The sequence below is a fragment of the Aureobasidium subglaciale genome (assembly GCF_000721755.1).
Source record: "Aureobasidium subglaciale EXF-2481 unplaced genomic scaffold scaffold_5, whole genome shotgun sequence".
Classification (NCBI taxonomy): Eukaryota; Fungi; Ascomycota; class Dothideomycetes; order Dothideales; family Saccotheciaceae; genus Aureobasidium; species Aureobasidium subglaciale.
Window position 1 is genome coordinate 223,644 of NW_013566990.1, and position 26,152 is coordinate 249,795.

Consider the following 26,152-nt stretch of genomic DNA (forward strand, 5'->3'; position numbering starts at 1 on the left):
TATAAAAGTCGTCGGGCTATAATGCTTGACATCTCTGGCACTTGAAAACAGAGCCTAGTCGAGCATACTCAAAGATCTCGAGAAAGAAAAAAGAATGAGTGGGGAGCATTCAAAGACAGGGATGAGACCGAAACGGCCGATGGATTGACAGGAGTCCCAGGACGCGGCTGCAGCGGGAACCAAAAAAGCCTTGGCGCAAGACGCATCTTCGGAGAACGCCATCTATTCTTGAGAGCTCGAAAGGCGCAATTGGTCTTCGAAGACGGATAAACATGCAAAAGCAAGAGCCAAATCATAATATTCGTCACAGCACCAGCAAACACATGTAGAGACAAGTAAACATTCATCATTAGTTTATTGCTCCCCCGGGGACCAAAATAGAAATCAATCCCCTAAAAGAAGCAAAGCCGTTGCTCGCTATACATTACTTTGCAGAGAAGCGATGGAAGGACAAAAATGACAAAGGGTCCGACCTCAAGGGGTTGAACGAGAGAATCTCAACGGCTAGCCGTTTGCTGGATGATAAAAGACAGAGGAACCAAAGAAAAATTGGAGAAGAAAAAAGAAAGAAAAAGAATCCTCTAAAGACAATCCAAAAGGCCATCGTGTGATGGAAGAGGTATAGTACAGAAGTGAAGGAAAATAAGAGCAAGGCGTGAACCGAGACTCGCAAGGATATATCGACAGGTTTGTGCTTCTGCATCAACGACAGACGTAATAAGCGATTGTCTTGCTGCAAAAGTTCCTTCAAGATGAGAAGAGGAACTGATCGTGATAACAAGGAGAGAAAACACCCATAAACTCCGCGCTACATTTTAAGAATTCGACTTTCCAGATTCGTCAACTTCGCCTTACACCCGAGGTGCGGTGTCGCGCTTTTCTAACGTGCCGAAAAGACTCTCTGGCGGGATGCGGTTCAGGTTGGCATGTTGATCAGGTCTTAGCTGAGGCATGGGTACATAACCTTCTCTGCGACGACGGTAGCGCTCGACCAATATGCCGATAACTACCAGCAGGAAAGTCAGACCGCAAGCAATCGCAAGGCCGATCAAGACCACGAGGCCAAGGGCAAGATGGTGGGCTATGAGTGAATCGTTAGCATTTTTCAATCGCACAATGTGACTGGGATCGCTTACACTTGGAGCTCAAGAAGTTGCTAGGGTTCTGTACAAACATGCCGCTCAAAGTACCTTGTCCGCCGTTGGAGGTTGTTGTGAGGATGAAGGGCTGGAAAGTGGTTCCGTTGAATAGCACGGCGCTAGCATTACCATTATCAGGAAGCTCGACGGAACCAGTGATCAGCAAAACTTCGTTCGAGGGAACGAGGTCAGTGAGCTGATGCTTCTCCGTGAGAGACATTATCTGAAGACCTCTGATAGCACTTGCGGAGCCAAAGCCGTTCACAATGTGCCAATTGGTGCCGTCAAACTTCTGCAAGAATGATGATCCGTTGGCTGCAGTACCTGCGACCCACCAAGCATCATAGTTGGGGTTGGCAGGGGTCATAGCGGTGACGGGACCGGGAAGCTCGGCTGAAGCGCCCAGATCAGTGAAAGTCTGCTTCTTGGAGTCGTACAGAGCCAGCTTGGTTCTGTTGCCGGCAGTTGTGAAATCACCGCCTACGATCAGTTGGGTATTCGATCTCCAGGTCATGGTGTTGATGGTACCACTAAGTCCAGAAGTCGGTGGCATCCATTGACCACTTGAGGTGTCGTACATGCAGAATGACGGACAGGACATGGAGCCGGCGTTCTCAAAGTTGCCTCCGACGAAGACATTCGAGGAACCAGGCTGAGCTGCGACGGCGTGGACAGAGACAGAATTACCGGCAAGTGCGGCAGGCTGACTAGTAGCGAGCGCACTAGTAGACAGATCCCACACAAGCAGACCATTGACATCGTCTCCGTTGGCCGAACCAGTGATGGAGCCACCAGCGAAAAGACTGGTATCGCGAACATCAAGCGCAAGAATTGTAGAGTCTGCATCAATGGTGTTGGGTAGACCAATAACATTCTGGCCATTTGTGTTATCGATGATCAGGAGGTTGTTGATGGTTGATCCGGCAGACGAGTTGGCAGTGAAGTGACCGCCAAGGATAGTCATGTTCTTGCCGTTTTCCAAATAGAAGTATCCAGTGGAGACACCGGTGACATTCTGACTTGTGGTAGCTCTTTTGCGCATAGCAGAGGATTCTCCGGAAGCCGAGATGGAAATACCAAGCGGCGAAATGGAAGGTCTGCCAGAGCCAGTGAGGGCTACCGCATCACTCAGACCAATTTGCGACGCGACCAGTGAGCCAGCGAGGAGTTGGCCATAGTCGGCTACTGTTGTCTGCGCCAACAGACCTCCGCTCAAGCGAACGGTAGCATCAGCTACGTTATGAAGCCAGTTGCCTCTGGAGGGATCCCAAGCAGCAAAACCGTTGGCAGAGTAAGTGGCGTTGCTGCCAACAGCGTACACGCTGGTGAAGGCGCCACTTACAGCAAGAACAGTTTCTTGATCTCTACCAGTGATGTTAAGCTGCAGAGGAACGATGGCCCATACGGGACCGTTAACACCTGCACCAAGCGCTTTCCAAGAGTTGTCGTCGATGGAGAAAGCAGCAATACCGCTGAGACCGGAAGTCTGAGCAGTTACTGTGTTGGTGAAGTTGCCACCGACATAGATTGTGGAACCATTTTGGTACAGAGTTCGAACGACAGAGTTGAGACCGCCTCCGGGGAGTGAGGTGGCGTTCTCGCTGCCAATACTGAAAATGTTGTTAATTTCACCGTTGGAGAAGTTGCCAGCAACATATGTCACATCCTTGTAGACAGCAAGAGCATTGATTGTAGCTCCGGTATCCAGAGTCATGGCAGCAGAGTCGACCTTTGAAGCTGAGAAGTCGGTGTTAACTGTAGCGACGTTGGGATCATAGTCATAGAGGCCATTTAGACCACCAGTCGAAGTGACTAGCTCAAAGCGAACCCGCTGAGCTACAACAGTCAAGGGGGTGTTCTGACCAGCGACAGGCGTCAGAGTGACCTCAGGACGGAAAGAGTCAGAGGCCGCATCGACGTAGCCATAGTAGATTTGATCGTACTTGTCGTAATAGTTGGTCTGGTACAAAGTGGTACTTATAGCACCCTGCTCGGTAGTCAAGGATCCTGTGATGTTTACAATCCCACGACTTGAGCAAGTACCGTCCTGAAGACAACCAGGAGTGTAGAGAGTGATCGAGTAGTTTCCGGATTGCTTGATATCAGGCATGAAGACGATCTGTGCACTCTCGGTAGTGACGCTGCCGTTCAGGTTGGCAGTAAGATAGTCAGACGTGCTCAAGCCAGAAGCTGTCTGGAGCCATGGGCCAGTGGCCGTCGAGTTGGCACCAGCGGTACTAACACTATCGCAACGAGGCTCATTGAAAGTAGATATGGCAAAGGAATAGATGTCGTCCTGGAACAGCTCAATGCCGCTCAAACCACCTCCAGCACCATACCAAGCGGAAATGTCAATACGGAAATCGTTCATGCCTACAGAGTTGACAAAGTGGAAGTCTTGGTATGAGGTGTTGCCTTGAGGCAGAGGGCAGTCGGCAGTGCAGGAAGCAAAGCTGCCGTTCTCATCTGTATAAGTAAAGTTCATGATTCCGTTGATGGGGAAAGCGGTGAAGCGCCAGGTCTTTGTTCCGCGGCCATCCTGGTTGGTGTTGTACAGTCTCAGCTTGGTGGGGTTGAAGCCGAAGCCGAATGAGCCTCTCCAGAAACCGGGAGTGTTGTCTTCGAGGAGCCAGGTGTTTCCAGCAGTGTCACCGCCGGTTTGGCAAATGATGTTGCGAGGATCGCTGAAGCCAGTGGTCGACGTAGAGGCGCCAGAGGTGATGTTTCCAGCAGAAAGGTTGATGACCTGGACATCCTTGTTTGTGGGTGTTGTGGTGTTGCCCAGACCGTCAAAAGAGCCGCCAAAGATGATGGAGCCGTTTGAGCTCTTGGTGATGGAAGTGACAGGACCGTTGAATCCAGCGAATGGGAGGTTAGTCCATCCTGTAGACCAGGCAATTGCATTTGTCGAGTTACCTCCGGTGAAGGTACCTCCAACGTAGACCATTGAAGATTCGTCGTCACAGTATACAGCAGATACAGAACCAGAGAGACCGTCCAGAGGCGTAATCTTTGTGGTGTTTGGGTTCCATAGGGCAATGCCTTGAGCCGGTACGCCTCCGAGACTGGTGAAGTTGCCACCTACAACGACACCTTGCAGGGTGCCGCCGCTGACGAATGGGCACATGGTGGTAATGAAGGCATCGGCGAGGGCCAGACTCTGGAAGGAAGCGTCGGGGTACTGTGAGAAGAGATATTGGCTGCCATTGGCGAAGTTTGCGTTCTGTGTCTGTCCCTGGTAGGTGTAGAGAGATATTGAGTCGAAGTCACCGGCTAGGGCGACGCGGCCGAGTCCAGAGAGATCAATATTCGGTGACGGGGCCTGGGTGAAATTACGGGCGGTAGATACAGAGAGGAGGGAAGCGAGAGTAGTGCCAAAAGCCAGAGGGCGCGACAAGCATCTTGACGACCTCATCTTGAGCGCGGCTCTCCGTCGCTTGGTCGGGGACGGCGGCGGCGCGGTCGAGCGGACGCAAGGATGATGGAAGAATATGGGTTGTTGGGTGTGTCCAAGGTCGGTAGCTAGTCAACGAGACGAGAGAGGATTGGCATGCGGCGGGCGAGTGGTTCGGTGGTCCAGAATGCAGGTGCTCTCGGTCTTGTGCGAGTCACGTTTTGTCGATCTCGTGGGTGGCTTGAGGAAGGCTCAATGGGTCGTGAGCGGGGGGTGAACGGATAGCGACAGGTTGATTAAGGAAAGCGTGCTTGGAAAGAATGACTGCAGTTAGATACTGGGCTGCTATGGGTGAATCGCGTCCGTGGTCGCCTCGTCGGTCGGCGTGTGTCGTCGTCAGGGAGAGGCTCGACGAAGAGAATGCGAATGGAATGCTGCTCGGCGCTGCCCCCCAACCAACGCCCAAACTAAACCCCCAAAGGAGGCCCGCGATACGATCATCCAACGTCCGTGCCGCAGTAGCGTCGAATCACGTTGGAGAAGGAAATTATGTTTCGCAAACACTCAACGCGCACACGGTAAACACGTCGTGCATCAATCATCACTTCGTCATCGCTGTTCTTGCTTTGTGCTATATACCCAGCAACCGTCATGTCAATGTGTCTCTCTGTTTGATCTTCAAACTCCCGTCTGGCATGCCTTGCTGGAGCTCCAGCCATCTGCCTGCCTCTATGATGCATTATTCGTCATGTCGTAAAACCACTAGTCAGGGCCCCCTGCAGCCGGCTGTCTCGCGCGTTGTGCCTCGTCTGTGAGCTGTGTTTGCGTGCGTTTGCCCGCTGCCGTCGTTACACACGCCCGAGATTCCCTCCAACTGCAATCGATCGAATCAAAAGGCTGGTGGTCATTGTCCATCACAATCTCTCAGATGTCATTGTAGCCAAGCAGTCTCTTGGGCAGACCCTTGTCCATGACCGCCCATGCCCATGCACGCCCTGCCTCGCCGCCCCAGAGCCCTTCCGGATTGTCCGACTTCTCTACCAAGCCATCTTTCTCCAGCCCCTTCATCTCGTGACCAGTTGTGTAAGTCAAGAAATGCTGGCATTGTTCTTCGTCGAGTGCGAGAGCGTTGCCTGAGATGCCGTGGCACAAGCATGGCTCTTTTGTAAGAAGACCGCGCTCCAGGATGCAATCTCTGCCTTTGCGGATCGCGCTGTCGATCCTGCTTGAGAGCTTGGGGAAGTGATCTTTGATTGAGAGTAGAGAGCTGACCACTCCGGGGGCACCATGGCATACCTGCACCAGCTTATCTTTACCGGGAGGGAGACTGCTGGGCCAGTTTCCACTGTCGAACTGATACGTCAGGAGGACCGAGAGGTCAGCCTCGACAGCTCTTGCGTAGCGCTCAGGGTCGGTCAGCGTCACCTGTGTGATGATGCCGATGAGGCCGTGAACTGCACCAACGTAGCTCTTGCCGTGCCACTTCCATGGTCTCTCCGACTTCATAATGGCTTCGACAACATCTTCCTGCGTGTCAGCAATCATCTGCGAGACTTTGGCGTCATCTATGAATGCTGCCTTGACCAGGCGCAGGTAGTAGAGATAGCCGGCGCGTCCGTATAGCCATTCATTTTCACTGTCCTGGTCGAGTACTTCGGCAGCATAGTCGCAGAGTTCTGCTGCCATATCCGCATCTTTCGAGCTGGCTGCGCCTATGGCCAGAAGTGCTAGGATATCATCGGCGATACCGCACTTGCCTACGCGAGGGCCTGGGAATGATTTGATGTGGTCTGGGTATGCGCAATTAGCACAAGACCAGAAAACGATAGGCATGTGTCGCATGTGCTTTCTGCCTTGGGAAAGCGATGGAGTGGGCAGGTACTCACCCTGAGATTGCTTCAGGTAGGTAGCGGACCAAGTGCCGAGTTGTATGCCCTCGATGATCAGATCCGAGTAGAGCTGCTGCAGGACGAGAAACAGGTAAGCAATACTGGTTGGACCATTATAGAAGCCACCGCCAGCACGCAGTTCAGCAGGCGGATGCTGGACTACCAGGCGAGTGAGCGAAGCAATGAGCTGCTTGTGCGGGTCTCTGCTGCTAAGGGCCTCGTCGTTCTTGAAGTAACGGGGTGGCATTTTGTATGTAGCGATGCGCGAACGATGCGGGGTAGATGAATAAGCTCTGGAACACGTTGTTGGTTCCGTGATGTTAAACAAGAGCCGCTCTTGTCAAAGTGATTCGAGTGATGTATTAGGACTGGGAGACTGCGCACGATCTAGTCGTGATTTGACGGAAAGTCGTACTGCTGTCCAGATGCCTGAAAGAGTGAAAGTTGATCACCCGTCGACGTACGCCAAGCTTTCACTTTGCTTGCTCAGGCATCAATTCTCGACATCCCTGTCGTGCTGTGTGGAAAGGTGACAAGTGGAAGGTCTAGTTTAAATATGCTCGTCTCAATCATATACGGTTGACGGATTTCGATATAGCGATTTTTACACAGGACTGGAAAGAATGGAAAGGGCATGTACAATCAGAGGCTGTGACATCTGAGTCACTAAAAGCCAATGTGATTCTTCTCAAATCGATATGAAGAGACAACAACGACCTTGACCTTCTAGAGATCTAATGAAATGGACGTTCAAGGCATCTCAGACCTTGTTGATATAATCGCATCAGATATTTGGAGCTCCAAAGAAGATACATCGAGGCTCCGTGAAAGAGACAGGGTCATGCCACCAGTCAAACTGACATGGAAAAGGAAAAGTGCCGGCGCGCGAGATGCGAGAAGATAATTTGGATCATATTCCAAACGACAGAGAGGCTTCGAGAACAACAGAAAATCCATGAGGTCATTGAAATGTATCGTTTCTGTTGTTTCGCTGTATAAACATGGTATGTATCTACGCCTGGACTCTAAAGGTCCTGCCACTAGCCGTCTTGCGCTCCTTCTCTTCAGCTTCCGGTCTTGCACGACGAAGGACTGTTCGGATGTCAGTAGAGCATAAATTGCAGGGTTAGAAGATGTCTTACCCTGGAGGAAGTCTGCGGTTCGTCTGCGCATTCTCGAATGAATGTAGGCTTTTGAGGCCTTGATGTGGTAGTGGAAGTAGTCGCGGAAAGTCTGGATGTGGGAGATGACTTCGTATCTTCTTGCGGGCTGGAGATGGCGAGGGAACAGGACAAAGGTGACGTAGCCAACATCGGCGGTGCCTGAAGGAGGCAGACCAGACATGCCCTGCAGCTCCAGAGGCGGATCATGACGGAAGAGGACCTGTGGGGCATTCTGAATTGCTCTGCGACGAGCGTCGACGAATTCCTGCAAAAAGACCTTGCCAAAGATGCGGTCCGTCTCCTCGCGGAAGATTGTGCTGAAGATGACGGTGACACGGTCGTGGCTGGCCTTGACGTAGATGGCCTCCTCCTCGCGGTAGTGGATGGCTCTAACCTGGCCGCCCTCAAGAACACCCTGGGGAGCAGACTCGGAAGTGTACTTGGAGGCCTCGTCGTGCAGGGCCTGGTATTCATCGAAAGCTTGCTCGAAGGGAGCAGCCATGGCGTTGCGCTTTAGCAGACTGAGGCGGGAGATGAGGTCGGTGCGGGCTTCCTCGTCGGCAGGGAGCTTCTCCAGATCAATCTCGACAGAGAAGTCGTAGCCAGACTCTGGCTCGACAATGTAGCCCTTGTATTCACGTTCGAGGACCTGCTCGGCGCCATATTGAACCAGTTCCTTGTAGCATTTGATGTTGATGGAGATGAGGATCTTTGTCTTTGACGTGGGCGTCGAGATGTGGAAGGTGACGGCGTCAAAGTCCGAGACGATCTGGTCAATCGAGGTGGGGGCAGCACTATAGCAACAAGGCGTCAGTCGGGTGGTGTGGGACGCGTGCGAGGACGACGAGGGGTAGCTACCCAGAGAAGCGGTCCTTGAGCAGCGACTCAATGAGCACGTTTTGGTAGTCGAGCAACAGCATGGCGGCGACAGCTCAACAGCAAGGGAGTGGATGGTATAGCAGAGCGCAGACAGCAGTAGGGATTGGCAGAGGGGAGAGAGGGAGTGGATGGTATAGCAGAGCGCAGACTGTTAACAGCACTCTAGCAGCGACGCTCTGGCTGTGGCTTGGGGCAGTCGACTGGCGACTGCATGCCGGCCGCGCAGCCCTACGATATCGTCATGTCCTGAACTTCCCCACACTCTCTTGGCGCCTGTCGACGCTTGGACCACCCAACTTTTTCGAGATTCAAGAACTTTTTGCCTTGACCATTGTCTTTTGCTGCCCTTGTCGGCATCATGGTCAAATCCTATCGCAAGTACGAGCAGTCGGTCACTTTCGGTCTCGTCAACACTGCCCTTTCCAACCTTGTCTGGACTCCCGACAACCTTGTCTCGTCGTCCTCGCGCAACACTGGCGCCGGCAGAGCGTACGTCGGCGCAAACGAGCATGTCCTGGCCTGGGATGTGAAGAAGGGAGAGCTGGTCAGTCGCTGGCACGACGTCGACTGCAAGTCTCAGGTCTCGGCCATCGCTCAGTGCCTCGCCCAGCCCGATCTCTTTGCTGTCGGCTACCAGGATGGCAGCATCAGAGTGTGGGATGCTCTGTCCAACAACCCCATCATGAGCTTCAACGGCCACCGCTCTGCCATTACCCACCTGATCTTTGACTCCGAGGGTGCAAGACTTGCCAGTGGCTCCAAGGACACCGACATCATCATCTGGAATCTGCTCTCCGAAACTGCAGAGTTCCGTCTTCGTGGCCACAAGGACCAGATCACCGGTTTACACTTCATCCGTACCAGACCCTCGGGTCGCCAATCGCCTCACACGGACGAGGCTGTCGATGTCACGGCATCGGGCGAGCCTGAGGAGTTCGAGGAGAAGTACCTGCTCTCGACCAGCAAGGACGCTCTGATCAAAATCTGGGACCTCTCGACCCCTCACTGTATCGAGACACACGTCGCCCAGACTAATGGTGAGTGCTGGGCTCTTGGTGTCTCGCCCGACGGTATGGGTTGTATCACCGCTGGCAACGACGGCGAGCTCAAGGTCTGGTCGCTCGACCTCGAGAGTCTCGCCGACTTTGGCACAAACATTGCAGAAGCAAAACAGTCGACTTCTCTCACTGCACAGGGTATCCTCTTCCGCCAGACCAAGGACCGAACTTTAAGTGTCGCATTCCACCCCAAAGGCGAGTACATCGCTGTCCACGGCTCAGAGAAGGCTGTCGAGGTCTGGCGCATCAGATCTGATGAGGAGGTACAAAAGAGCTTGGCCAGAAAGAGAAAGAGAAGAAGAGAAAAGGCTGCTGCTGCCGGAGCTTCTGTTGCAGAAGCTGAGAAAGAGGAGGAAAGCACAACACCTGATGTGTCCGACGTCTTTGTCTCGTATGTCATCGTCCGCACTGGTGGCAAGGTCAGATCTGCCGCTTGGGCTGCTAGCAGATCTTCCAAGAACGTAGAGCTAGTCTGCTCCACCACAAACAACCAGATCGAGTCATACACAATTACCAGCCGCGAGAAGTCAAAGAAGGCAACCGCCGAGGCTCCAGACTATAACCGTGCTCTGGCTGTCGATATGCCTGGACACAGAACCGATATTCGTGCTCTGGCTTTGAGCTCTGATGACCGCATGCTTGCTTCTGCTTCTGCTGGACTTCTCAAGATCTGGAATGTCAAGACCCAAAGTTGTCTTCGAACTCTCGAGTGTGGTCAATCACTCTGCTGCACATTCTTGCCTGGTGACAAGATTGTATTGGTTGGAACAAAGACTGGAGAGCTCGAGTTGTACGACATTGCTTCTTCCGCTCTGATCGACAAATTCCAGGCTCATGACGGTGCTGTGTGGACTCTGCAAGTGCACCCTGACGGAACATCAGTTGTGACTGGTGGTGCCGACAAGGCTGCCAAATTCTGGAAGTTCGACATCGTCCAGGAAGAGATCCCCGGAACCCGAAGAACTACACCTAAGCTGAAGCTCACTCAAACTCGCATCCTCAAGGTTGCAGATGATGTTTTGAGTGTCTGTTTCTCACCCGACTCCCGTCTGCTCGCCATCTCCACCCTTGACAACACTGTCAAGGTCTTCTTTGTCGACACACTCAAACTCTTCCTCACACTTTACGGCCACAAGCTCCCTGTTCTCAACATCTCAGTCTCATCAGACAGCAAACTTATCGCTACGTGCAGTGCGGACAAAAATGTTCGCATCTGGGGTCTGGACTTTGGTGACTGTCACAAGGCTTTCTTCGCTCATCAAGACAGTGTTATGCAAGTCTTGTTCATCCCTCATCCTGTCGAGAAGGAAGAGCAACATCTCTTCTTCAGTGCCAGTAAAGATTCGGTTGTCAAGACTTGGGATGGTGACAAGTTTGAGCAGATCCAGAAGCTGGAGGGTCATCATGGCGAGGTGTGGGCTATGGTAGTCAGCAGGACTGGCGAAAAGGTCATTACAGCGAGTCACGACAAGAGTATCCGCGTCTGGGATGTCACAGATGATCTCATCTTCCTGGAAGAAGAGCGAGAGAAGGAACTCGAGCAAATGTATGAATCGACACTGGCCACACAGCTCGACAAGGATCACGCAGACGATGACGAGGGCGCTGAGGATGATGTTGCTGCCGCCTCTAAGCAAACGATAGCTACCCTGACATATGGTGAACGCATATTGGAAGCTCTCGAGCTTGGCTATGCAGACTACCAAGTCGTGCAATTGTGGGAAGCTGAAAAGGCAACGAAAGCAAACCTTGCACCGCCACAACGAAACCCTATATTCACATACGGCAATATGAGCGCAGAACAACACGTGCTGCAGACCATTCGCAAGATCCCGAATGCATCTCTCAATGACGCACTCATGGTCGTACCATTCTCATCACTTCCAGTCCTTTTCATGTTCGTCTCGGTCTTCATCCAACGCCGTATGCAGCCGCAACTGGCATGGCGCGTCTTCTACTTCTTGCTACAGACACATAACGCACAAATCGTGGCTAGCAAGCAGCTCAAAGACATACTGAGCGAGGTGCTCGAGGCATATGGAAAGTTCGTCAAGGAAGAGAAGAACATGCTCGGCTTCAACATGGCCGCTCTGGGTCTCATGGGCAGGGAGATCAAGGAAGCACAGGTGCATGGCATGGATGATGAACCAGAGGAGCAAGAGGAGAAGCTGGAGAGAGGTACCAAAAAGCGTGCATTTGCTTCTGTTGCATAAAGGATTTTGGGTTACGGACTTTTGAGATTTTCTATACCACTTTTGTTGATATGTTGATATGACATGGCACTTTCAGATCATCGGCATACCGCACTCTCTCCTCCTTGGCAGATTTTGATACTGAGTCACGATGCAGAAAACTCGACAATGTTTAACGATGAGTCAAAGTGATCCGCGGCCGGTCTCGGGGATGGCTTCCCCAGCAAAAAGACGTGGCAGGGACAACGGCTTAAGCTCGTGCATAAGCCGCGCATGCGTTTATTGCAGTATCTTTTGTGGTTATGGACTCAGTGGGTGAATTGACTGAGATGGTAGGCAGAGACGTAGGGTCAATTCGATTTTCACTGAAATCGGTCCTCTGTTGGGTGTGTATGTGACGATGTGACGTACGAATAGAGCACTTCGATAGAGCTTCGCCGGATGACCAAAAGTAAAGCGTCGGTATAAGCGAAATTCAAAAGTATTGGGACGCCGGTGGTCGGCTCACCAGCTTTGATATGGGAGACGTTGCAGCTATGTGGGGACTATTGCAAATCAGCATTTCGAGCTTCTTGTGTGATAAGCTGTGCTCCTTATCGACGAGAGAGCCGTGCATGGCCGATGTGAAAAATAACTCGACGTCGCTGCTCTCTTACCGTTTCCCTCTTGTCACACACTCCCATCTTGAGCAATCAGTCTCAACCTTCTCATCTGCCGTCGGCACGCGATTCGCCCTTATGCGGACTGCGCCCTCCGTTTTCACTTCCCAAGGTACGCCATTCTTTTGCAAGCACTAGAAGCTCTGCAAGAGCGTTGCAAGTCGGTGCTCTGAGGCCGATGTGAGCAATTGGAAACTAACGACCTCTCAGACTACATTAGCGACCACCTGTGGAAGGCCAACGTCAATTGATATCGGCCTCTTATCTCTACAAACTACCGACTTTTACTTTACACCAACCCTAGCCATGGCTTTCTCCAGGCGTCTGGCTGGTCAGACAGCCTCGAACCTGCTTCGTCAGAGCCAGCAGCCCACGTACGCTAGACTGGCTGCTCGCACTCTGACGACTCAGTCGAGCTTTGCTTCTAGCAACCCCCGCGCTGTACGCGCAACCAAGAGATCTACCAACCGCTTCCTACAAGTCCGCAACGCAACCAGCAATGCTCAAGTTGCACCCAACGCAAAGGCTTACCTCGAGAGTGGAGCCATTGCTGGAGGTCAGAACCTGATCGATGTCAAGAAGGTTCTGGTCATTGGCAGTGGTGGTCTTGCCATTGGACAGGCAGGAGAGTTCGATTACTCTGGTTAGTGAAGAGTTCGAAGCCTCAAGACCATGAAGCAAGGACTGACAACGTGGCAGGATCTCAAGCACTCAAGGCCTTGAAGGAGGCTGGCATCCACTCGGTGCTCATCAACCCTAACATTGCAACTATCCAGACATCTCACGTTCTTGCCGATGAGATTTACTACCTTCCTGTCACCCCTGAGTACGTTACCTACGTTATCGAGAAGGAACGTCCCGATGGTATCTTCCTGTCTTTCGGTGGTCAGACTGCCCTCAACTTGGGTGTCAAGATGGACGAGATGGGTATCTTCGACCGCTACAACGTCAGAGTTTTGGGTACCAGCATCCAGACCTTGAAGACCAGTGAGGACAGAGACCTGTTTGCTCAGGCCCTCAAGGAGATCGATATCCCCATCGCTGAGAGTATCGCTGTTGGTACCATCGATGAGGCTCTCGATGCCGCTGAGAAGGTCGGCTACCCCATCATTGTCCGTGCTGCCTATGCTCTCGGTGGTCTTGGTTCCGGTTTCGCCAACAACCCTGAAGAGCTCCGCAACTTGTCTGCTCGTTCCCTCACTCTGTCTCCCCAGATCTTGGTCGAGAAATCGCTCAAGGGCTGGAAGGAGGCCGAGTACGAGGTCGTTCGTGACGCCTCCGACAACTGTATCACCGTTTGCAACATGGAAAACTTCGATCCTCTCGGTGTCCACACCGGTGACAGTATCGTCGTCTCTCCCAGTCAAACTTTCAGTGACGAGGAGTACCACATGCTCCGTACCGCTGCCATCAAGATTGTCCGTCATCTTGGTGTCGTTGGCGAATGTAACGTCCAATACGCTCTTCAGCCTGATGGTCTCGACTACAGAGTCATTGAGGTCAACGCTCGTCTCTCTCGTTCATCTGCTCTTGCCTCCAAGGCTACCGGTTACCCTCTCGCCTACACTGCCGCCAAGATTGGTCTAGGCCACACTCTTCCCGAGCTGCCTAACGCTGTTACCAAGACTACCACTGCCAACTTCGAGCCTTCCCTGGACTACATCGTTACCAAGATTCCTCGCTGGGATCTGAGCAAGTTCCAGAACGTCAAGCGTGATATCGGCAGTGCTATGAAGTCTGTCGGTGAAGTCATGGCTATTGGTCGTACCTTCGAGGAATCCTTCCAGAAGGCTATCCGTCAGGTTGACCCCAAATTCCACGGTATCCAAGGTGACAAGTTCGACGACCTCGATGATGTTCTCGCAAACCCCACCGACCGTAGATGGTTGGCTGTCGGTCAAGCCATGTTCCACGAAGGCTACACTGTTGACCGCGTCCACGAGCTCTCCAAGATCGACAAATGGTTCCTCTACAAGATCCAGAACATTGTTGACACCACTAAAGAACTTGAAGCCATTGGCAGTCTTTACGGTGTCAAGAAGGAACTTATGCACAAGGCCAAGAAGCAAGGTTTCTCTGACATCCAGATTGCCAAGGCTGTCGGCAGCACTGAGGATGAGGTCCGTGCACGCAGAAAGAACTTTGGCATCACTCCCTTCGTCAAGAAGATTGATAGTAAGTTTGCTTCTACCCAACTTCTGATACCTATACTGACCTCTTTGTAGCCCTTGCGGCCGAATTTCCCGCATCGACCAACTATCTCTACGTAAGTCCTTCCATTTCTTTTGTGTATGTTTGAAAATTTTGCTTCGCGAAGCCAAGCACGTGACTTGGTATGTACTTCCATATCCGCGACGGTTTGCCTCGTGAGTTGACCGTCGCGGCTATACATTCTTGAATACTGGAGCCTGGACCTGGAATCCATCATCGTCGGGGTCAAGTGCTGAGCACTAAGCATCACGATCTTGACCATCAACCTCAAGGCTTGAGCAAGTGCTTGTATCTCGCAAGGTATCTCAAGTTGAAGTACCTGCGTACCTCCCAGGGGGTGCACCAACACGTGCACTTTGATGACGGTGACCCCTCAGGGGGTAAACCGTCATGGTCAGTCGTCTAGAGGCGAAGACGAATCCTTGACCATCTTCGCGGTCGCTGTCAAGTCTGATCATCTTTACAACTGTGACAAAGTCTGCCTCAAGAATCTTCACTTCCGAGACCAAGTCTTCGGCGGCCGTACTGAAGAACATGGCCAACTGAGCGAAGCCCAAGCTTGTTATCTACATCTCAAGCTTTTCCGACCTCACTATTCATGCGAAGTCTTGGCACCTCCCATCTCGGGCTGCACGGATCGAGCATTTTCGATATTGGAAGAATAGATTTGTTTTTCCAGCTCCTCGCTGCTCAGTCATTGAAGGACTTGGAAAACAAATTTGTTTATCCCAACTTTCGCTTGTGTTCACCCCTCAAGGGGGTATGATCGCTAGGCTGGCAACGGACTACCTCGTAGCTGTCGCCATTATGATCGCACCTTCCACGTGCAAGAAGGTTGCAGAGCATGTGACGGCCTATGCGCGCACCTGCCTCGTTGATCAGCTCGATCATTAGGCTCTCTCGGTGAACGTGCTTTCCTGTGGTATGCTCGTGCCGCGCAGCAGCTCGTCGGGTCTGTGGTAAAGGGCGGGAGACGCTTGTGAAAGTCGGCTATATAAGCCCTCTTTTCTTCCAAAGCAACCCTCTCCACTACATCCCACTCCCATTTTGGTGAGAATTTTTTGATCCCTGGATCGAAAAATAGCACCCTGTCAGCGCAGTCTCCAAACGGCTATGTCAGACTCGGCTTTCAAATGGCTATCTCAGACTTGCCATCTCGAGAAGGAAGTAACCGTGCCATCTCCTCCTGAGTTCGCTCGTGCTTTCAAGTCTCTGCCTCGCTGCATCTGAATTGAGCCTGTGATTGCACTCGGAGAGGCTGTTGAAAACAGCTGTATAAGCTCGCTTTTCTCTAAGCTAATCCTCCCAGCGACATCCCACTCCAATTTGGCGGCGGCGGGGGTCGTGGAGACCAAGGCAATTTTCGACTCTCGTCGCATGCCAAATTTGAGGAAGGAGCTACCAAACACCACCTGCCTCAGCTTGTCGGCCGCACGCGCGTCAATCTGTCCGCGGACAATTTCGGCTGCTTTCGTCGCTGCTGCCTGCTCCTCGCACCTGAGCTTTTCGCCTTTCAGCGTCAAGTTCTCCACCTGTTCTTTGACAACCTCATCGTGTCTGTCAACTTCGGCAGCATCAACTGTCATCGAGTCACTCCTTCGGCTTGACCGTGAGCATCTCCTGGGCCAAGGTCGAACAGCGTCCAACTTCGCCTGACCTGCGAGAGCGCTTCCCAAGCCCTCAATCATCAGCACTTTGTCCGTGGACAAACTTCATCGATCTTGCTAAGCCCGGCACCATCACCACTCACTGCGTTACCTTTCGGCTTGAGCGCTAGCGTCGTGTAAGTCAAGTTCGGACAGCGTCCAACTTGACCTGAAGCTGACCTTTGAGAGTGACTCCCAAGTTCTCTTACTGGTTCCCGAACGGTGACCTCAATCACACCGGTTAATCTTGACCGCACCTCAACCTGACACTGAGTGTCAACTCGCTCATTTGGTCTTGGTCGCCTTGTTGTAAGTCAAGTTCGGACCACGTCCAACTGACTCAAACTGACCTTCGAGAGTGACTCTCAAGTACCTCTACTGGCTCCCGAACGGCGACCTCATCACACCAGATTTGCCCACGGACAAACTTGGCTGTTTCTCTCAACATGTCATCAGTCTTCGACCCCATGGATATTGACCGCCTTCTTGGTCCTGACGATGTCGAGACCGAAGACTTCGTTCTCTCCTTGACCTGGGAATGCCTCAATACGCTCCCAGAACGTCATCAGAATGATCTCTATGGTCGAATCATTACCGACTACTCTGACCTCCAAGACTTCGCCTCGGCGGTTCCACTAAACTTCGCACCCACTCTCGGGGACACAATGAAGAGCCCCCGTCCTCCTACCATCGAATTCTTCATGGGCCTACCAACCAAGACATTTGGTGGATGGATTGACTATGCCATCGTCATGAAGAAGCCTGGCCGCATGTCTCGAGTTTACTTTGGCAGCGGAACGGACTCCATCGACGGCGGCGACGCCAGACTTGATGTCTATGATGATCCGGACCATCCCCTGTTGCCTGTGCTGGTCAAGGCCGCTCTCGCTGAAGGCTTCATCATCGTTCACAAGGGCCTGCTTGCTTGGACGACGTCCATTCCTGCGCCACACCTCAGAGCCCGCACTCGTCTTCTCTTCCTCGCCTTCGAGGCCACCTTCACATTCAACTTTTCGACCTTGAGAAGTTACCCAGACAAGTACCCTCACATGGCATTCCTCTGCCTCTGGTCACGCCACGAACTTGAGTACGATAGACTCTGTACTCACTGTTGCTTGAGCGAGAAGTGTGCTGGTGACTTCGATCTGACCGCCAAGGATATCGAGGAGCTGGATGCCCAAAAGAAGGAACGCAACAGACTTCTGGGTCTCGCAAGGACCGCCGCATGGAGATCTCGCAACAAGGACCACCTCCGAGTTCACCAACACGAATCGAGAGCTCAAGCATACAACGACCGCCTCTTCTATTGCGCACTTTGCAACACCCCTTGCCACAGCCAGAGCGACCTTGACGAGCACAACGCTACCGCGAAGCACAAGAGAAAGCTCGCTGGTGAGAACATAGAAAAGTTCAAGTTCAAGTGCTATCCGTGTTGCTATGGCACGGACAGGAAGAGCAGCTACACCGACCACACAGAGAAGTCGAAGAAGCACGTCTGGAAGTGCGTCGAGTACAACGAGATGTTGGCTGCCGAGGCCGAGGCCGAGGCCGAGGCTGAAGCTGAAGCTGAAGCTGAAACTCACGCTCAAGCTCCAGCTCCACCTGACCGTATCGTCATTGAGCTTGATTGAAGGCACGACGTTCTCTGAGCTTGACCGTCGTTGTTGGCCGGACGGCGTTCAACTTTCTCTGATCTGTCTATGGAGGGTTGGTAGTGACTCTTAACTTTGCATCTCTACCAGGCTGCACTTAACCTTGGCGCCGTTGCTGGAGTATCTCACTAGGACTTGATGCATGACTATTTGGCAGACCTACCTTTTTCAGGCCTCGCTATATAGTATCCTAACTAACATGACTTCACTACTGCTGTTTCTTTCACACATTGTAGCCGTTACTGACCTTTACTTTCAAGACGACATACAACGCTTCTACCCACGATGTTGACTTCAACGACCATGGTGTCCTCGTTCTCGGATCTGGTGTCTACCGTATTGGAAGCTCGGTCGAGTTCGATTGGTGCGCTGTCAATGCAACTCTCGGATTGAAAAAGCAAGGCAAGAAGACTGTCATGATCAACTACAACCCAGGTATGTATAGCAACTACTCCCTCCCCCATGTGCTAGGATCTGCTATCTTCGCTCTCTCTTCGGAGGGTGTCAAGGTTTTGGATGAGCTGTAGTAAGACATAGTCAATTTCCAGATTGAACAATTCCTCAAGAGAAGCCATAAGCGACGACTCTCCTTGGACATTGTCTCGGCTTTAAATTGTACTCTGCATTGACGCAGCTGCATGCGTGACGGATAATAGCATCGGAGAAGATACATCGGAACACATCGCTGACTCTCAAATTTGCAGAGACGTACTCGACAGACTTCGATGTTGCCGACAAGCTCTACTTTGAAGAACTCTCTTACGAACGTGTCATGGACATCTACGAACTCGAGACTGCCTCAGGTGTCGTTGTTTCTGTCGGTGGTCAGCTCCCTCAGAACATGGCCCTCAAGCTCCAGGAGAGCGGCAAGGCCAAGGTCCTCGGTACCGATCCCAAGGACATTGACAAGGCTGAAGATCGTCAACAATTCTCTTCCATCCTCGACTCTATCGGTGTCGACCAGCCTGCTTGGAGCGAACTTACTTCATACGCCGAAGCCCAGCAGTTCGCCAACAAAGTCGGATACCCCGTTCTCGTCAGACCCTCTTACGTCCTGTCCGGTGCTGCTATGACTGTCATTCGCTCTGAGAGTGAGCTCCAGGAGAAGCTCAATGCCGCCGCTGAAGTCAGCCCTGATCACCCCGTTGTCATCACTCAATTCATCGAAGGCGCTCGCGAAATCGATGTTGACGCTGTTGCCCATGACGGCAAGGTTCTCGTCCACGCCGTCAGTGAGCACATTGAAAACGCTGGTGTCCACTCCGGTGATGCTTCTCTCGTTCTTCCTCCCGCCAAGCTCTCTGAGAGCACAATCAAGCGTGTTAAGGTTATCGCCGACAAGGTTGCCAAGGCATGGAAGATTACCGGTCCCTTCAACATGCAAATCATCGACGCCGACTCTCCCAACGGTGGTGAATCCTCCCTCAAGGTCATTGAGTGCAACCTCCGCGCTTCTCGTTCATTCCCCTTCGTCTCTAAGGTCCTCGGTACCAACTTCATTGATGTCGCTACCCGTGCTCTCACCAGCACCGATGTCCCTGAGCCTGTGGATCTCATGGCACAGAAGCGTGACTATCTCGCTGTCAAGGTTCCTCAGTTCTCCTGGACTCGTCTTGCTGGTGCCGATCCTTACCTCGGTGTCGAGATGTCTTCTACTGGTGAAATGGCCTGCTTCGGTAGAGACCTTGTTGAGGCCTACTGGACTGCCGCTCAGTCTGCCATGAACTTCCGCGTTCCCCAGCCCGGTGAGGGTCTTCTCTTCGGTGGAGACATCAACAACCCCGACCTTGCCAAGATTGTCGACTTCGTCAACCCTCTCGGCTACAAGCTCTTCGCTGCTAACGAGTCCGTCAAGCAGCACCTCGAGAACAACTCCAAGGACGGTAGCGTCAAGGTTGAGGTCATTGAGTTCCCCAAGGAGGACAAGCGTGCTCTCCGTGAGGTCTTCGAGAAGTACGACATCCGTGGTGTCTTCAACTTGGCAAAGGTCCGTGCTAGCAGTCTCATCGATGAGGACTACGTTATGCGCCGTAACGCTGTCGACTTTGGTGTCCCTCTCTTCATGGAGACCAAGACTGCTGTCCTCTTCGCTCAGTGCATGAGCGAGAAGCTTCCCAAGGCTGAGGGTATCCCCTCCGAGGTCCGCCCCTGGGCTGACTTCGTTGGCGGTCGTCCTCTGTAAAAATCTTGTCTACATGGTCGCTGGTTCAATACACACCTTCAACCTTTTCATAAATACAAATGGGTGCACATTACAAGGCGGGAGCGAGGATTACAGGATTTGTTTCAATATTGGCCCTTTCGGCGTTTCTTAGATTTTTGAGTTTCTTCGTATCAGAAAACCACTACACTTCAAACCTCAACAATTCGTATGTGAACTTGGCATCGCTTTTCTTTGCTTGATCAATGCCTTGGGCACTCTAAGAAATGTCTTGGGATGTCTGTCCGACTTCGCGGCCGAGCACATGTCAACATCGGCTATTCAGGTTAACGCATGAGCATCAATGCCATTTAAGGTTTTAGGCTAATACAGCAAGAGCGTCATACCAAGGAGGGGCATCAGACGGCAGTGCTTGGTCGATCTTTTTTGTACCTACGGACTAATCAATTGAGTCCGAATATAAGAAGGGCGGCTCCTCACCATGGAAATGACGGCTTCTCAGTGTAAAATCAGATATCCAAGATGGTCAATATTACAAACGTCAACTTGCTGAGTCTGGCGACGAGCATTCCGTATGCGCAGGAGCTGTATGCTGTTGCTAATGCATCGACGGACTATGTCTCTTTCTTATCATACAGTGAGTAGAGGATGCTCCAGACTTGAGAGCCGAGGTATAGTAGGTTTACTGACAGCTCTCTTCCAACAGACGAATCTTTCGTCACCGATATTCTAGGACCCAATGTCTCGCAGCAATTGGTCGGCGAGTACAATGACTATCAACCGTTCCACGAAAGTGGCGTGTATAATATTGTATGTGCAGTGGTTCTCCTTTAGTAATGTATCGTCGCCGATCTTGACTGACGTCTCTGTTAGGCAACTGGCAAGCTCTATGCTACAAGCAACTGGCAATTCAACTTCAGCAATCCGATCAATGTTACCGCCATTGATATCAGCGGCAACAACAGCATTGAGTCTATTCGCTACGAGCAGTTGGCAGAGGCCAATGGTGCATCTGCATTCTACCCCGTAGGCACACCTTGGAACAGCAGCAAAGGCCAACAAATCGTCTTCTGCGACGAAGGCGATTTGGTCAACCCTGCCCAATTGGTCCTCGTAGATCCAGCAACCAACAAGAGTCAAGTCCTGCTCAACAACTTCCTCGGCCGCAACTTTACTTCCATCAACGATGTTAAGCAGCATCCCGTGACTGGTGATCTCTGGTTCACAGACGTCCCATACGGATACTGGCAATACTTCCGCCCTGCTCCTGTCATCAAGTACCAAGCCTACCGCTTTGAGCCCAAAACTGGTGTGGTACAAGCAGTTGCTGATGATGCAGTTGCACCCAATGGTATTGAGCTGTCGCCTGACTTCAAGCATGTGTATATCACCGATACGGCTGTTCACACTTTCCCTAACAAGGATAACTTGACTATGCCTTCGACAATTTACCGCTACGATATCACTGCTGATGGCAAGAGATTGGAGAACAAGCAGTTGTTTGCTTACTCTGATATCGGCCTTCCTGATGGTATTCATTGCGATACTATGGGTAATGTGTATGCTGGTTGTGGAGACGGTGTTCATGTGTAAGTCCTCCTGTCACCTCGAATTCTCTCCAGAACACATAAGCTGATCAATATTAGATGGAACCCTGAAGGTGTCTTGCTCGGTATCTTCGCAGTCAGTGGTGGAGCTGCAAACTTTGCTTTCGTGCCTGATGGCATGTATATCTTCAACGAGCACAAGTTGTTCAAGGTTACGCTGCAAGCTGAGGGTCGTGAGGTCAAGAGAGACTTTGGATTGTACTAAGGCAGGAACGATGGATGTGCTTGCACAGTTGCTACATCAATGTCATAAAATCATGTAAACAAGTTAATGGCAACAGCGACCAAGCTCGTCGCTCGAAGTACTCCACCGTTGTTGTAGTAAACCTCCAGTACAAGGAAGATGAGAAGACGAGGGGGGCCGAAGCTCCCTCATCAAGAACATGAGCAAGAAGCTGCTCTGCATTTTTTCTCATAGCCTGCCGGACAGCATGTTTGGAGACTTCTTGCACTGTGTCACGCGATCCGGGAAGGGCGGCAAGCTCTAGTACATGCTTGATGTGACAGACGTCATCTGCGCGACACGTCTGATTGACCTCGACGAGCAAGCGTACTGACCGATTTGTCGAAGATTTTGGTTACATGAACAAGAAGGTGTGTTTGCAGTATGACTGTATGCCGGGTGAACCTGCCGGTTTGGGCAAAGGAGAGGACTCCGTCCGTGCGCTATAAAACTTCACCTTCACCGACACAACATTCAACATGAACTTTCTCACGACAGCATTTTACATCCAAAATGTCTGGAAATGAGCAGAATCATGGAGAAAGCCTCTCGAGTTCATCTAGTAATGGCTCTGAGACCAAGCCGAACGCCTTGCAAAAAGTGTGGCGCAACAACAAGGGCGTCTTTCTGATTTTGCTTGCTCAAGCGACTGGTTCAACTATGGATGCCATTGTCCGATTTCTGCAGCAAGGAGGACATGGTATGCACCCTTTCCAGGTTATCTTTGCTCGTATGAGTATCACAGCTCTGCTTAGTAGCATTTATATGTGGTGCACAAAAGTACCCGATTTTCCTCTTGGAGCGCCATCTGTTAGAGGCTGGCTGATTTTGCGAGCCCTGGCCGGGTTCTTTGGATTGTTCTGTCTTTATTGTAAGAAATCTCGATGTCCAAATCCAGATTCACAAACTCATGTAGACCAAACTAGATTCCGTCCACTATCTTCCTCTGGCCGAAGCAACAGTCTTCCGCTTCCTGGTACCAATCATCACAGCGTGGGCCTGTTCGATATTCCTTGGACAGACTTTTAGCAGAACCGAATTTCTCGCTGGAGTGATCGCGTTGTTGGGCGTTGTCATCATTGCCCATCCAGCAGCCATCTTCGGCAGAGTCGACGATGACATTGAACTTCCGCATAAGCCGAACAAGATCGACGAGGTCTCTTCTGGACAGCGTCTCCTCGCAATCTTCGTATCTGTCATTGGTGTTCTTGGTGCTTCTGCTGCATACACGCTGATTCGTGTTATTGGCTCTCGCGCACATGCACTGATTTCAGTCAACTATTTCGCCTTGATCAGCACTATTGGCTCTGCTGGTGCTCTACTTGTACTTCCGGGAATGGGATTTACCATGCCTCACGGCGCCCGTGAGTGGCTGCTCCTATCACTCCTCGGTGTCCTGGGCTTTGTCCTGCAATTCCTCCTCACCGCTGGATTACAACTTGACAGAACCAGCAAGGCGACCAGTATGCTATACACAGGCATCCTATTTGCACTCGCGTTCGACTGGGCTATCTGGGGTGTTTTCCCTGGCTTCTGGTCATGTATTGGAGGTGCTGTTGTTATTGCCAGTACGCTTTGGTCTGCTTTGCAAAAGTCGAAGACGGCTTCTGCAGGAGTTGTACCTAAGAAGAAAGTTGTGGATGAAGAGAGTGCACTTCTTGGAGCCCAGACTGAGGGTAGTGAAGAAGCTGCTCGGACAGGTGCAGTTCGCAACTCTGAATAGAACGACTGTCGTAACGGAACCACGCTTACGTCAAGCTCCTTCCAATTCAATTGGTGTGTCGCATCATTGCCGTTGGAAACATTTCCACAAGCATCAATATCAATGTCGAAAATCGTCTTGCATTTCCGATGGCTACTCCATGAATTTTGCTCATCCCTCCAAAGGATGTGTGCTCGTAGTGATCGATGCTCTCTTTCTTCCGTAAGACCCTTACCTCTCATACCACTCGTGAGAAAATTAGCTGATGCTGAGATTGTCATCGATCGGAGATGCGTCGTCAATGTCTATTGCGATGACGGTACAGCCTTTTCTAGACAAGCACTGCCCTATGTGTTCGTCTCATAGTTGTGTAGGGATTTGTATGGCGTTGCGCTGTTCAAATACACGGGATAGGTGGATCATGTTGATGTGCTTGAGAAGTGCAAAGGAAAAGGGGACAATGATGTCTCGTCACACTCAACAATCACGATGATGAAGGTTGGAGCGATAAGATAGAGAAGTCAAACCATTCAATTAGGGTCAAATCGCTCATATCTAAATCAGACCAAAAGTCGTTACGCTATGCATGTGTATCATTCTTTGAACCACGAAACCCCTTCTAGACTCTTTCACCAAGCCAATGCCTCCTGCTGTTCCTCTCCACAAGCCAAGCCAGAGCAGAAGTCCATATCCTTCTCACTCTGAATCTCAGCTTGCGACATTTGTTGTCTGGCGGGGTGGATCTTGCCGCCAGCAGCCTTCTCCAAGTCATGGTGTTCCGTCACTGCCTCTCTGCAAAGCTTCTGGAAGTACAGAGGACCCTTCTCCATTCTGGGGTGCATGAGACCGCTGACAAAGACACCGGCGTTGACGTTCTTTTGTGCGGCATCGCACAGTACTTTGTCTTCTGACATGATGCGCTTGTACATTTGGTTGATCTTGTCGAAGTCCTCGTCTGTGGCGTTCTTGTGGCGGTAGACTTCGTAGCTCATGGTGGCCTTGCCAGCTGCGTGAGGAACGAATCTTTGCATGAAGAAGAAGTTTGGTCTGGATTCTCATGTTAGTCTAAACTCATGAGGTGACACTGCCGAGGGGAAGTGCTTACGTTGCGTTGACAGAGGCGTTGGGGAAGTAGTATGTCGGCACCACTGTCATACCAGCGGCAACCTGGTCCGGTCGACTTGCGACCTCGTGTTGAATGTGATTTGCTGTTGTGTTGACGTAGTATGCCTCAAGATCTGCCAAAGCTGGAATGTCGGGGTGTGTCGTCGGGCAGTGGTAACACTCGTTGTAGTTGTCGGCCAAAATCTTCCAGTTGTAAGGACCATCCATCTCCCACTTATGGTCGAACTGATAGTTTTCAAAGTCGAATTGTTGGTAGCGCTCCTGGACATCGACACCATCAAAGTTGTCTTCCCAGGCAATCTCGGGCTCCTCTTTCGCGTCCATGTTCACCCAGACGAAACCATTCTTGTCGACATGAACGTGGATTGGCAAAAGACCGTTCGCCTCCTTATCGAAGCCTTCGAGCTCCTGGTAGTTCGGTGCCTTTGCGAGCTTTCCGTTCAGACCGTATGACCATCCGTGGTATCTGCAAGCGAAGATGCGTGCTGAACCCTCCTGCTTCTCAACGACGGGGTATGCTCTGTGTCGGCAAATGTTGTGGAAACCGTTGATGTTGTCCTGACGGTCACGGGCAAGAACGAACTGGAAACCAGCGACATCATAGCGAAGGAAGTCACCAGGCTTGGTAAGACGAAGCTTGTGTGTGATAAGAAGCCAGCGCTTGGAGAAGATAGCACGACGCTCAAGCTCGTACATGTCGGCGGATGTGTACCATGATGCAGGAAGTGCTCTCACAGGCTGAGGCTTGTCGATAGCAGGTTTCGTTGTGTTGCCACTATCTCTGCGGTTGAAGTAACTCAGGAAGGAGGTCATTGTAAATATTATCAAAGGTTGTAGAGATTGCAAGGGGATAAAGCAACACTCGACAGAGGTAGAGGGATGAAAACAATATTCAAAGTTGAAGATGAAAAGGGAAGAACACAACTCAAGTTCGACCGATACTCAATTATATGGACGAGAGCACCTCGTCAACACGGTCTATAGAGCCCCGTGGGGTAGGCCTACGCTGAGCATTCTTTCGCTCATGCTAGCCAGCGCACTCGAGACAAATGCTCGATTTGCGTAATCATTAGCTGATGAAAGCAGGATTCGTTACCCAAGATTAGTCGCACTTTGTGAGCGCGACCAAGAAGATACACCGAGCTTGTGTAGCGCTATCGCAATCTCGATGGTGGCGATCAATGTGCATACTGACCCAAAAGGGTATGCGAATCCATCCGGGGTCGGCCCAACAGCCAGACCCTTTGAGCAGGCTCAACTTTAATCCATGGCTGAAGATCTTGGCAACGACCTCATGTGGTAGGGAAGTCAGGCCCAACTCAGTCTGGCGGTCTGCGATATGTGGATGATGAGACCAACCGACGTGAGAAAGAAGAAGGACCGAAATCAAGATTGTGGGCTTCGATGCGGTCTTGATGAATCGCACCCGATGAGGCTCAGAAAGTGTTCACG

The 26,152-nt window shown here is 51.5% G+C and overlaps 9 protein-coding genes across 9 annotated transcripts; 5 read left to right on the top strand and 4 right to left on the bottom strand.

Moving 5' to 3' along the window:
* Window positions 1–851: 851 nt before the first annotated feature.
* Window positions 852–4,554, bottom strand: AUEXF2481DRAFT_63446 (uncharacterized protein; the record flags this gene model as incomplete). The annotated part of the gene is made up of 2 exons (XM_013490492.1): window positions 852–1,081; window positions 1,191–4,554. 2 exons carry the CDS (start codon window positions 4,552–4,554, stop codon window positions 852–854), a joined length of 3,594 nt encoding a protein of 1,197 aa, XP_013345946.1.
* Window positions 4,555–4,703: 149 nt separating this feature from the next.
* AUEXF2481DRAFT_584525 (uncharacterized protein) lies at window positions 4,704–5,406 on the top strand. Its single transcript, XM_013490568.1, has one exon. It carries the CDS (start codon window positions 4,854–4,856, stop codon window positions 5,346–5,348), a length of 495 nt encoding a protein of 164 aa, XP_013346022.1. The 5' UTR covers window positions 4,704–4,853; the 3' UTR covers window positions 5,349–5,406.
* AUEXF2481DRAFT_37773 (uncharacterized protein) lies at window positions 5,067–6,818 on the bottom strand. Its single transcript, XM_013490408.1, has 2 exons — window positions 6,420–6,818; window positions 5,067–6,323 (listed from the first exon to the last, which is right to left on the bottom strand). Exons 1-2 carry the CDS (start codon window positions 6,667–6,669, stop codon window positions 5,458–5,460), a joined length of 1,116 nt encoding a protein of 371 aa, XP_013345862.1. The 5' UTR covers window positions 6,670–6,818; the 3' UTR covers window positions 5,067–5,457.
* Window positions 6,819–7,314: 496 nt separating this feature from the next.
* AUEXF2481DRAFT_37774 (uncharacterized protein) lies at window positions 7,315–8,583 on the bottom strand. Its single transcript, XM_013490409.1, has 3 exons — window positions 8,444–8,583; window positions 7,565–8,379; window positions 7,315–7,514 (listed from the first exon to the last, which is right to left on the bottom strand). Exons 1-3 carry the CDS (start codon window positions 8,503–8,505, stop codon window positions 7,435–7,437), a joined length of 957 nt encoding a protein of 318 aa, XP_013345863.1. The 5' UTR covers window positions 8,506–8,583; the 3' UTR covers window positions 7,315–7,434.
* A 227-nt stretch (window positions 8,584–8,810) lies between these two features.
* AUEXF2481DRAFT_37775 (uncharacterized protein) lies at window positions 8,811–12,070 on the top strand. The gene has a single exon (XM_013490410.1). The coding sequence runs from the start codon at window positions 8,823–8,825 to the stop codon at window positions 11,733–11,735; it is 2,913 nt and encodes a 970-aa protein (XP_013345864.1). The 5' UTR covers window positions 8,811–8,822; the 3' UTR covers window positions 11,736–12,070.
* Window positions 12,071–12,679: 609 nt separating this feature from the next.
* AUEXF2481DRAFT_63732 (uncharacterized protein) lies at window positions 12,680–20,064 on the top strand (the record flags this gene model as incomplete). The annotated part of the gene is made up of 5 exons (XM_013490515.1): window positions 12,680–13,016; window positions 13,073–14,548; window positions 14,599–14,639; window positions 18,143–18,317; window positions 18,587–20,064. The coding sequence occupies 5 exons, from the start codon at window positions 12,680–12,682 to the stop codon at window positions 20,062–20,064; spliced, it is 3,507 nt and encodes a 1,168-aa protein (XP_013345969.1).
* A 501-nt stretch (window positions 20,065–20,565) lies between these two features.
* On the top strand, window positions 20,566–21,855 carry AUEXF2481DRAFT_27510 (uncharacterized protein; the record flags this gene model as incomplete). Its single annotated transcript, XM_013490310.1, has 4 exons — window positions 20,566–20,680; window positions 20,750–20,853; window positions 20,917–21,632; window positions 21,690–21,855. The coding sequence occupies 4 exons, from the start codon at window positions 20,566–20,568 to the stop codon at window positions 21,853–21,855; spliced, it is 1,101 nt and encodes a 366-aa protein (XP_013345764.1).
* Window positions 21,856–22,386: 531 nt separating this feature from the next.
* On the top strand, window positions 22,387–23,596 carry AUEXF2481DRAFT_3080 (uncharacterized protein; the record flags this gene model as incomplete). Its single annotated transcript, XM_013490194.1, has 2 exons — window positions 22,387–22,744; window positions 22,800–23,596. The coding sequence occupies 2 exons, from the start codon at window positions 22,387–22,389 to the stop codon at window positions 23,594–23,596; spliced, it is 1,155 nt and encodes a 384-aa protein (XP_013345648.1).
* Window positions 23,597–24,204: 608 nt separating this feature from the next.
* On the bottom strand, window positions 24,205–25,513 carry AUEXF2481DRAFT_87046 (uncharacterized protein; the record flags this gene model as incomplete). The annotated part of the gene is made up of 2 exons (XM_013490542.1): window positions 24,205–24,622; window positions 24,681–25,513. 2 exons carry the CDS (start codon window positions 25,511–25,513, stop codon window positions 24,205–24,207), a joined length of 1,251 nt encoding a protein of 416 aa, XP_013345996.1.
* Window positions 25,514–26,152: the final 639 nt, after the last annotated feature.